Below are 12,021 nucleotides of genomic sequence, written 5' to 3'. Positions count from 1 at the left end.
TGTGTATGCAAAGACACAGAATTCAGATTTTAACAAAATATACTTTTGGGACTCCCTGCTAATACTTTTGGGAATGCAAAAGTTTTTTTTTATTAGTATTATTTAATTTTACATATGGCATGATGACAATATAAACACAGCTAACAATTGTATTAAATTGCAATAGCCTATGATTAAATGTAATAGAATTTTCAACTAAGGTAGACTGCTGTTGTTCACAGCACTAAGCTATTTATGGTTACTGATATAGAACTACTCCGAGTCTCTGGCCCTCTCTTGGAGCCAGGCATAGTGAGTTGGCCCTCGGAAGAAAAAGTTTGGGGACCACTGGATAACATTATACAAATTTACTGTGAACACTACCACTCAACATACCACAGGAACTCAAATTTCCCCTGGGGATCAATAAAGTATCTATCTATCTACAGGAGACACAATACAATAACACAATACCTATCCTATAGCACACACCTAAAAACACACAAAGCAATACTCACACACAAATGGTCATTCCCAATGATACATGTACTATACACAACACTATAATAAACACACTCAGTGCAAGGATACACCCACACAAGATGAGAGTATGGATTTACAGCCACGTTCATAGAGCACTCACCTCTCCATTACCGTGTGTGTGAAGTCCCACTCCCAACTGAAGAAAGCCTTTTGAGAAAGGTGTGTGTGTGTGTGTGTGGGGGGGGGGGGGTGTGTCTTGTGTATTCATAAAGTATGTGTGTGTGTGTGTGTGTGTGTGTCTGTCTGCGAGTCTGTGTGTGTGTATTTGACTTACACAGTAACTTAATGTACCACATGCACATGGTATGACTCCCTGTGGGTACGCAATCTGTGCTGTCTGCACAGTCCGACATGCGCATGCGCAAGATGTTTGCGCATGCACAGATGATAATCCTGTTTTACGACGATTTACGACACTACACGATCTGGTCCATGCAGGCAGCACAGATCGTGTACCGACACTCCCAATGTCACTCCCAATTTAAAAAGTAAAGATCCTCCAATAAGCCCATTTTACAGTGTCCAGGTGTCGGGCCTTGTTGATGTTAATGATACCTTAATTGGCTGGTAAAACCTCCTCCTGTTTCTGTCTGTCCTGTGGACTGTGCTGTTCCAGAGGGAGTTAATTTACACAGTGGCAACATCTTGTGAAATGGGCTAATCACTGCTCCAGTAGCACTGAAACCCTTGTGTATATTATCATGCCATTTCATGATCTTTTTTTCTCCCTCTCTTTCTGTGTGATCTTAGCTGTGTCACTGTGTTTCTCAATAGCTCTCAAGGATACTGACCTTTCCATTAGCTTGAACCTCTTTAGTTACGTCTTCTGCACTGGCCATGTACCTGTGTGTTTTTTCTCTGTTTATATAACCTTGTCCATGTACCTTGGTGTTTGTACCTAGTAAAAACTGTAAAATATCTTTGAGTGTCTAGAATCTGCGCTATAAAAAAAATAGATACTATTATCATTATTATTATTATTATTCTTACTAACTGGAGCTGGAGATTAGTGGATACTTCTGTTTCTGGACACTTGGCACTAATAAGCAAAGCAGCAAAACCAGCAGCAAGGACAAGGGTCAGAGTGTGTGGGGATCAGAGTGAGTCTGGACCGTAAAGCACAACGGATAGAAGCCGACCCCGGCCCAGATGTGGTGTTGATCTGGCCCTCAACTGACCCCAATCTGGCACAGATCAGATCAGGACCAGAATAGGGCTAGAGTTTGGGCCAGGGGTGACCGCTATCAGGGTGGAGAGCAGCGCCATAAGCCATAAGCCGTGCATGAACAAGACAGAAGGAGCAAGCAGAGAGAGAGAGAGAGAGACAGACAAAGAGACAGAGAGAAAAAGGAGAGAGAAAGAAAGAGAGAGGAAGAGAGAAAGAGAGAGAGGGAATAGGGAGTTCAGTAGGAAATAGACAGGAGGATAGTGACGGGTGCATATTAGAAACACGCAAGGAAAAGGTGATTTTCAAACAAATCTTGTTTTTTTTATTAACGGTAATCTGTTTTCTCAAAAAAAAAGAGTACAAAAGATTTTGCATTACAGCAAATGATTAGACCACATTAATCAAAACCAAGACACTGAGTTGTGTGATTAATACTGCCTGTATATATGGACTATATCAATCCAAGCATTATATCTTCAATACAGACTCACAAAATTAGTCTTACAAACATCAAAACTCTGTATACGATAACAACAGGTGTACTGTTTCTAATATGTTTTTTTTTTATTTTCTCCATAAATCCTTGACAGTTTTGTACAGTTAGTAACAGCATTGCATGCAGGAGGAGTAAGGCTGAACAGAGGAAGGGGGATGGGCACAGCTACTTATCAGAGGTCAAAAGGTCAATAGGTCAGAGGTCAGTCAGACAGCAGTGACATTGCGTAGCATAGCTTGACTTAGCATGACTTAGCATTGACATAGATTAGCATGACTCAGTGTGACATGAATACAGTGTGACAGAGCTCAGGGGAGGACGTGCAGGAGGGGGAGGTGCTGTGTGATGTGTCCAGCATGTGAAAGCTCAGCATAGCGCCACCATGTGATAGAAGGTGGTAATACAGCACGGTGATGTGGCTCACATGGTGGTAATGCTAGCTGAATGCTATTGTGCGATAACGTCTGCTGACGTTAGCATCGCTGTTTGCAGATATGCTGGTGGGTGTAGCAAAGCCCTATATTGATTGGTTGGAACTCTATGACACTTATTTGCTGGTGGAAGACTGGGTAGGTTTTGATTGGTTGTTTTATTAATACTTCTAGCACTGCTGGCTGTTTGGATTGGTAGTTACTACAGCCCCGTTAGCTGCACCCAGTGACTGGTGGAACACATAGCAGTGCTCTGAGCTGATAGGCTGTTGCTAGAACGCTGCTGGGTGTCGGTGCTTTAGAGCCTGTAGGGCGCTCCCTTGTGGTGGTTAGTGGGGCTACACTGTGTTGTTGTCCAGTGAGTTTACCTCGGCGGCCTGGTCCTTGTCCTCAGAGAGGGAGAGGGGCTTGCTGTTCTCGTGGGTGGGGGTGACAGAGTTCTGGATTGTCAGTGGCTCATCCTCCTTCGACGGAGACGACTTCACCTCCGACGGCTCTGGGAGTGATGGGGTCTTCAGTGGCTCTTCTTCTTTAGCAGGATCCTCCTGTGGAGAGATACGCCGCTTCCAAGGGTTAGCTTTGTTACACACATATACACAACACACACACACACACAGGCACACACACACACACACACACACTACACTAAATAACATTTTCATGACCATCACTTTTATGCGTCATTAAGCCTTATTACACTTTCACGGGGCACTTTTACTTTTTCCACTATGATGAAGATCATCAGAAAGTCATCTGTACCTGTGGCCTTTAACAGGAAAAAGCCACAGACCAGGGAGCCGCAAACCCTCTTTTAAAAGTTCAAAGGTTTGAGAAGGTTTCAGTTCGGAAATGTCATATTATCCTGCTGCTGACCTACCGACTGACCCCCGGAGAGATGAGCTCAAACAGGTACAGACAGCCGTCTTCACAGGAAACCAAATGTCACATACATACATACCAACTGAGGTTGTTCTGGCAAAGCTAGCAAAGAAAACCTGGGCTGGGAACCTCTCAGAATAATTTACATTTGTTAACTAATTAATATGTAATCTTTAAAATGAGACGTTTTCTTTACAGACCACTCCTTAGATTGCTGACCAGTTTACAATAAGCCCATAAAACACTGTTTTTAAAATCAAATAAAATCCTCTTCAGTGTGATGTTCATGTTTTTTTGTAAATAGGTAATATATAATCTTTACCGGTATCATTTATACTTATTATCATCAATCATTTAACTTAAAAAAAAGTGGCAAGTGTTGTGCCTAGATGAAATACCTGAGCTCTCATGTGTCTGCAGAGGTCAGGTCACTGAACTTACAGTTACACATTTATTAATTAGCAACTTTCATATGTATTATATTACAAGGGCCATTGTTCCCGGAGAAACTCAGAGTTAAGTGCCTTGCTCAAGTGCACGGTGGAAGCTGGGAATTGAACTCACAACTGTTCTGGCTACTGCATGCTAGCCCATCTCAGGCAGTACATCCCTGATCAGTATTGATCAAACGTGTGTCTGCTTTATGGACGAAGCAGTAATTAAAAGCCTCAGTCGGACCATGTGCAGGCTATTGATTGGTCCAGTTAGGTGTCACATCGGACAATCTTTTTGGGGTCACACGCAACATGGGTCATGTGTTTTTTAATGTAAGGAGGCCATGACAGGCCGGGCTACTCTGTACAGTATTGATTAGCGATCAATTCAAATGGGGCAGTCCAAACATACAGAGAATGAGGCAGTTGGTTGTTGCAGAGATTAAAGGAGCATTTCACCGTTGGGAAAATTAATGTGTATTTAAAATAGTAAGTATTTTATGTATTAGAAATGTGGAGTCATCATTGAAGTTTTTGGTTCATGCGGATTAAAGCCAACAAATCCCAGAATTCCCTGCCTTTCACTGTTCTTCACTGCCCTACCAAGCAACTCCCCCAGGAAGTAGCCAATGTAGTCTCCAGCCTCTGGCCAAAAAAACCTCCGATGATGCAAAATGATGATTTTTGCATCATCGGAAGTTTTTTCCAGACAAAAATACAGATATCTTTCATCTCAGGGGGACATGAGGGAGGGAAGAACGGTCATTTGAAAATACTACCAGGTTTTTACTGATACAAAGCTTAATGCTAATCTGTGAAGTATCCCTTTAACTAGTTTTTTTAAAACCGTTATTTAACCAGGGAAGAAATCACACTGAGATGAGTATCTCTTTTTCACGTGAGCCCTGGTCAACAAGGCAACGTACAAAAGACGAGACAACACTGATGCACAAAATTAAAACAGAATCAAAATTAGAAACAGGAACAGAGAGATACAGTTCATTCTATGCAGCTGGCGCACTAGGCCTTTAATTATGATCTTACTGAGGGAACATCAAACAGAATGTATCTATTTGAATGTAAATTACACCCAGTCACTTGTTGTTAGGAACGCAGATATACAGTACAGTATATGAGGGAAGTTGTCCAATAAGTGAAGGCCAACCAACCATTTCATAGTACACAGTGATGAATTGAGTAACTATCATAACTTATAAATCTCAATGCAGAATGATGAACAAAATCTAATGACTGCAACACTGTCTTTGGGGCATGTCTATAAATACATCTCCATAATCTAAAATAATCATTAATACATATTGTGAACAACAAAGGTCCCAGAATGGAGCCCTGTGGCACGCCAGATATGACAGCAAGCTTGCTGTCATATCTGGCTAACCCAACAGTGCTAACCCAACAGTGAGACCAATACTAAACTCATTTTTATCTACAGTATGAGTATGTCAATTAGTACTTTCATGGTAACAGTACTATGATTTTTTCGAAAACCCGACTGGAAAACAAACAAAATGTTGTTAACTGACTGTCTTAACTGCTCACTGACCAAAAATTAAAATTCCAATCCCATCTTTGGCATTACTGACAGTTTTGAAATGAAACTGACAATAATTATCTAATTTAAATGGATCACCACCTTTCAACAATGGTAAAACGAGAGCAAGTTTCCATACCTTGGGTACGACATTCTGCTCCAATGACAGATTTAAAGTCAGTAGATCAGCGGTATGGTTTGTGGCGAGTTTTAAAAATATGGGTTTGATCTTAACAGGCCCTGTAAACTCTTGGTTGGGTTGTGTTGTTGGGTTCTTGCTGGGTTAGTCTAGAGTTCCAGAGATCAAAGGAAATACTCTACACCTCTGTCATTAGTTTCCATAGATACACTGATATTGTTTTTCTTAATGAGATTGCAGTTTACATCACATTAGTAATTTCATCACATACATTTTACAATTTAACTCAATTGGTTTGTTAAAATTTAGAAGGCAAAGAAGGTGTCTGGGGTCTAAGCAGTAGACTCTAGAAGGGTGAGTCAGCAGCTACAGTAATTAGTCTAAAACGGCCAAAGCAGGATGGGAGCAGAGTTAGGTAACAGTAATGCAAGCTTCTACCGGGAACATGAAAGACTGAGCCCCAAGACGTTTTATCTTCTGAAACAAACGACTACAGCCAGGGGGAAAATGGCACTCAGAGGTAAGAGATGCACGGTTTCTGAGGAAGCTGCACCAAAATGGCAGCCCAGAAGCGGGATTATGCACAATACAAACAGGGGGTGCTTTTACTAAGCAGATCCAAAATGGCTACCCAGAACTGGGATTATGCACAATACAAACAGTGGGTGCTTTTACTAAGCAGAGCCAAAATGGCTGCCTGGGAGTTAAGCAGAGGTTTGAATGGTCTTACCTCAGAACAGTATGTCTCGTCTCTGGTTTTACACTCCCAGGTGTACTTGTTCATAGTCTTCTACAGGAGGCAGGGGGCATGAGAGCATTACAATCTTCATAAAATAACACTGGACTTAAATCTTGTTTTTGCCTTTTTAAAATCAAATGTGTGTATCAGAACAATGACTCAGCCATTCAGTAACCAGAAGCTTGGCTTCCCTTCTCCCTTTCACATAACCCATTGTCACTCAAATGTACAATCTTTGAAAAATATCACTAACCTTATTGTCACATTTCCTCTTATTTTGTATGCATCAAATTCCTTGCCTTTATCTGAACAATGACTCAGCATAATAGAGGCTTCTCATTCCACCTTCACTTTAAACTTTCAGTCATTAAAAAACACAAGTGGGCTGTAACTGAATGTATCTGTTGATGCCCTTTCAGAGTGAAATTAGCAGATGTTTTTATCCAAACCGACTTACATATGTCAATTTTATTACAAGAAGTATTCTCCCCTGAACAACTCAGGGTTAAGTGCCTTCTAAGGGCCATAATAGCGGAGGCCGGGAATTGAACCCATAACTTTTCAGGCTACTGCATGCTAGCCCAGCTCCTTAGCCACCGCACTACCTCCATTCAGCCTCACTTCTCCTGACAATCCCCTATTGCAGTGAAGCCTCCTGTCAGTTTGTGACTGTGATAAACAGTGGCCCTGTCAAACCCCCTGCAAGGTGCACGGCGCTCCCCTTCCAATGAACCCCCTGAGTCATGAGTTTGAGTTCACCTTTTACATCAGAGCTCATGAATAAATCATTGGCATATGGTCAGGGCTAAGAATACAGCCTTAAAGAAGCACTTCTTCTCTCTCCTATAACCTGAAAAAAACGACTCTCACAGCTTGCAGCGGAAACGAAATGAGGACTCTACCATGATAGCAGCGGATCTGGGCAAGATCTGTCTCGGACCAGTTCCATGTTCGTCTGCTATCAAGGTCGAGATTTATTATTTCTACCAAAGAGTTTCTACAGAGCACGCTCAGTGGCATTACCTAGAGACACCAGGAACCCTCTGATCTGCGAAATATTCACACAAAATCACATTGATAATACATGAAAAATAGTACTTGAAAAGTTTACTTATTAGTCTTTACACACCGAGGATGAAATTTGTTGCCATGAAAAATACTTGAGACTCGAGATAACTTCGTTCTCAGTGTATAGAGACCAATGTGTGTGTGTGTGTGTGTGTGTGTGTGTGTGTGTGTGTGTGTGTGTGTGTGTGTGTGTGTGTGTGTGTGTGTGTGTGTGTGTGTGTGTGTGTGTGTGTGTGTGTGTGTGTGTGTGTGTGTGTTTCGGACTTACAGTAGTAACTGATCACAAAGAGCCGACAGGCACACATACACACACACCCAAACACACACCTCTAAAAGACCTCTGGCATGCAGACTTATGGAGACACACAGGCTTAGAGGGCAGAACTCGGGAATTCAGAAAAGGTCAGACTTCTGGTCATAGTCTGACCCTAATCCAACCTTGTTCAAATTCGCAAACATAGGCAAGTGTTCACAAATGTTTGCAAATAGTTTTTTGTATGCCTTGCATTCTCCATGAACATTTGCAAACACTCACGTTCTCAACGAGCATAGTGGCGCTGGATGAAGGGTTACTGTTAAAATGGAATGTTTACACCAAATCGTTTTAATTGAACTGTTCAGAAAAACATATTGGCCACGAATGTTTTCCACCATTTGCCGAAATTAATCACACCTCAGGTTAGGCTCAAGAAGTAGGAAGACAGTCAAAGTTATGAAAGAACACATTCCAGACATTCCAGAAATCCAAAATGGGTCAGGACTTTACCCGGACGGGTGTGGCTCTGATCTGGCCCAGATCCGGTCATGATCTGGCACACACCTGTCATATTTGCAGCAGGTCAGAGGTCAGATCATTTCAAGAGCCGGTGTTCTCTGAGTCAAAGCCGTGAGAAACTGACCTCTGAATTCCGTTTTGCTTTCTGATTCTGATTCTGATAATTATTAGTTTGGTGGAAGTGCTATACTAAGTGGGAAGGTTGACGCTCTACACCCATCAACTCAATACCAGCCTAACTCATTCTCTCTCTCTCCCTCTCAGAGGAAGGGACAGAGAAACAGAGAGGAAGTGTAAGGAGCAGGATAAAACAACAGAGGTCACTCTTGCGATTCAGTCCCATGCAAAAAGAAAGAAGAGGAAAGATGGAGAGAAGAAACAAGGGAAGAACAGAACAGAGGAGGGGGAAGATAAAAGAAGAGAAGAGAGGAGTGGCAATAAAGTGAGAGGAGAGAACAGAAGAGGGGGAGATGAGAGGAGAGGAGATGGGAAAAAAGATGAGAGGAGTAGAGAGAGGAAGAGAAGACAAGATGTCGTCGAGAGTGAGTATAAAATTAGCAGACAAGAAGAAAGAAGAGATAAGAGAGGGAAAGAGGAGAGAAAGAAATAATAGGCAGAGTAAAAATAAATAAATAGACAAGAGTAAGTGTGGTAGCAGAAAAGCAGAGGAGAGGAGAGGATTGTTACCTGACACACAACGTTATCATAGTAAGCCAGATGGCGAGCATGGGATAGTTTAGACGGGGAGTCACACACAGTCCTTACGTTTGCCTGCGAGCCCTCAGCGATGGTCGACACCGAGAAGTTATCATGATGCTCCGACTGGGGCCGGTATTTACTGAGAGAAAGGGAGAGAGAGACAGAGATTAAGGAAACATAGCAAAGTTTTCATGAGGTTACTGTACGACTGGCTACTGACAGAGCGTGAATGGGTGTTTGTGTGTGTTTGTGTGTGTGTGTGTGTGTGTGTGTGTGTGTGTGTGTGTGTGTGTGCGTGTGTGTGCGTGTCTATGTGTGTGTGTGTGTGTGTGTGTGTGTGTGTGTGTGTGTGTGCGCGTGTTTGTATGTGTCTGTGTCTGTGTGTGTGTGTGTGTGTGTGTGTGTGTGTATGTATATGTATATGTATGTGTGTTTGTATGTGTCTATGTGTGTGTGTGTGTGTGTGTGTGTGTGTGTGTGTGTGTGTGTGTGTGTATATGTATATGTATGTGTGTTTGTGTGTGTGTGTGTGTGTGTGTGTGTATGTGTATGTATATGTATGTGTGTTTGTATGTGTCTATGTGTGTGTGTGTGTGTGTGTGTGTGTGTGTGTGTGTGTGTGTGTGTGTGTATATGTATATGTAAATGTATGTGTGTTTGTGTGTGTGTGTGTGTGTATATGTGTGTGTGCACGCCGGTGTGTGTACCTGCGGCGGCGGAGGCGTGTGTTCTCCTGCCTCAGCACGTGGAGGCGTTTGGCGAAGAAGACGACGATCATGAAGAGGAGGAGCACGGTGAGCGAAGCTCCTCCCACTAACAGGCACAGCACCTGGAAGTCGGTGATGATGGCCTCACAACGCGTACCTTTATTCCACACGTACTCCTGCACGTTACACCTGAGACAGAGAGGGATGGAGAGAGAGAGGGAGAGAGAGAAAGAGAAAGAAAGTTGTTATTCCACACACAATCCTGCATGTTGCTCCTGAGAGAGGGATGGAGGGAGAGAGAGAGAGAGATGGAGGGAGAGAGAGAGAGAGATGGAGGGTGACAAAGAGGGGAGGGAAAGAGGAAGAAGAGAAGGTTAGAAAACAGAGGGGATGACAAGAAGATGAAACAAAAAGGAGAGAGACATGAAGAAAGAGAAAGAAGGAGAAAGAGAAGAAGAAAGGAAGAGAAGAAAGGGCAGGTAGGAGAGATGGGGGAGGAAGAGACTGGGGAAGAGCAATCAATTACACTTCACTGCTGTTTTGGAAAACTGGTAGTCAGCCAGTTAGCCATCTGTGTGTGTGTGTGTATGTGTGCCAGTGTGTAGGAATATGTGTGGGTGTGTAGTTTAGCATATGTGTGTGTGTGTGTGTGCATCGATAAGTGTGCAAAGATGTATGCGTGAGTATGTAGTTTAGTGTGAGTGTGTGTGATAGAGAGAGATGGTGAATTTAACTTCACACACAGCTTATGGACTCTAATGTAGTGTCTAAAGCTCCAGGATCTGACAGATGGTCCTCTCCTCAACCCCTCTCTTCCTCTCTCTCTCTTTCCCATTGCTTCTTTCCATCTCTCTCATTCTTTCTCTTTTCTCTCTCTCCTTATAGTTTCTCTTTCCATCTCTCTCTTCTTCCTCTCACCTTTTCTATCCCCTCCCTCATGCCATTACAATCTTCCTCTTTTGTCTCTTCTCTCTCTCTTTCTCCATATCTCTCTATCCCCCTCTCTTGCTCTTGCTCCACTCTGTATGTGCCTCTGTCCATTCTCACAGCAGAAAAATCCTGTTCCTTTGCTGGGCATTTGGCTGCTTTATAAACAGAAATACTGTAGATGATCTCCCTACTCCACTGAGAGGAAAACCTCAGTCCTGTGATAAAGGACCATCTGTTCCATTCTACACTTATTTTAAAGTCAAAATATTGTAAATAGAACACTTTTCCACTACTCTATCTCTTCATAAGCAAATTGTCCTATATATATATCACCCAAGGAGTGCTACTTGTCTTGTTACTGCAGTAATATGATAATATTTTATTTATTTGAACTATGTGGATTAAGATGACTTTACAGTAATATTACAACTATGTGGAGTAAGATGACTTTACAGTAATATTACTGTGAGGGTACTAGCCGCAGGTCCCAGTCATATTGTCACTGAAGCCCGGGGTAAACTCGATTACTCCATTAGGAAATGTGTGTAAATAGTAAATTCTGTATAAATAGTAGTAAATAATACATTGTGCATAAATAGTAATTATGTGTAAATAGTACATTGTGTGTTAATAGTAGTAAACAGTAAATTGTGTGTAAACAGTAGTAAATTGACAGGCCCAGTTCACAGTCCTCAGGGTGGGAGCTGTGTTGTAGCTTTACAATTATCAATGGCAACTTATCTGCTCTCTCCACTGTGACCTAAAGCCAGACTACGTTCCTACTGATAAAGTGCCTGTAGAGGCCTGCCAAGCCACAGGCTAAACCTTTTAATGTCATCCCAGGCAATGGCAAAGAGACTATAGCTGGATTTCCATTCAACTTTTTAATGTACATTTTGAATATTTGAATAAGAAGTCCTGACTGGATACACTTGAAATTTGCATTTAATCTTCAAATGCATACAAATGTAATTCATTAGACAGAGGTGGATTAACACTCGATTCACATATTAGGTTTTAGTGCAATTAAAGTTGATGGGAACATTTCATTTACATTTGCATTTACACACAGTGTTTCCACACTGCACATTTTTTTAGCTAAATTGACATGAATGCCCATAAAAACATGTAAATGAGTTGAAACGGACACTCAGCTTATGCTCTTACAAGCCTGAGCGGAAGGCATGAACAGAGAGTCTGTGCCAAGGGTGGCGCTGCCCATGGTCTGTTTCCAAAGACAGCATGTTCAGAGACTAGTCCCTGACTGTCTAGATCCCAAGACACTTCGCCTACAGGAGCAGATGGATATACCCACAGAGAGCCGATAAACAGAGACAGTACGTCCTAAGAGACTGTACCCTCTGCCCATGCCCACAGCGTTTACACCCTGGAGCCCTATGCACCATGTCAGTAATTATTATGGACAATGTCAGTAGAAATTATGGCGACTTTTACCTTCTGTAAAACAGTCCGGAAAAAAAA

The 12,021-nt window shown here is 42.3% G+C and overlaps 1 protein-coding gene across 1 annotated transcript in view; it reads right to left on the bottom strand.

Annotated features, from left to right (window-relative positions):
• Positions 1-2,955: 2,955 nt before the first annotated feature.
• The window catches only part of cspg5b (chondroitin sulfate proteoglycan 5b), a 17,276-nt gene continuing 8,210 nt past the window's right edge, over positions 2,956-12,021 (bottom strand). Inside the window, exons 3-6 of the mRNA XM_076300856.1 lie at positions 9,610-9,798; positions 8,891-9,041; positions 6,352-6,411; positions 2,956-3,159 (exon numbers count right to left, since the gene is read on the bottom strand). Coding sequence (XP_076156971.1) covers positions 2,956-3,159; positions 6,352-6,411; positions 8,891-9,041; positions 9,610-9,798 — 604 coding nt within the window. The remainder of the gene's footprint in view (positions 3,160-6,351; positions 6,412-8,890; positions 9,042-9,609; positions 9,799-12,021) is intronic.

This window comes from Alosa pseudoharengus, unplaced genomic scaffold (genome assembly GCF_046254945.1).
Source record: "Alosa pseudoharengus isolate Yale_2024_CS ecotype anadromous, Long Island Sound unplaced genomic scaffold, YU_APseudo_1.1 YU_APseudo_1.1_scf_23, whole genome shotgun sequence".
Lineage (NCBI taxonomy): Eukaryota > Metazoa > Chordata > Actinopteri > Clupeiformes > Clupeidae > Alosa > Alosa pseudoharengus.
The sequence above is the reverse complement of the archived record's forward strand: the minus strand, read 5'-3'. Positions and strand labels throughout refer to the sequence as shown.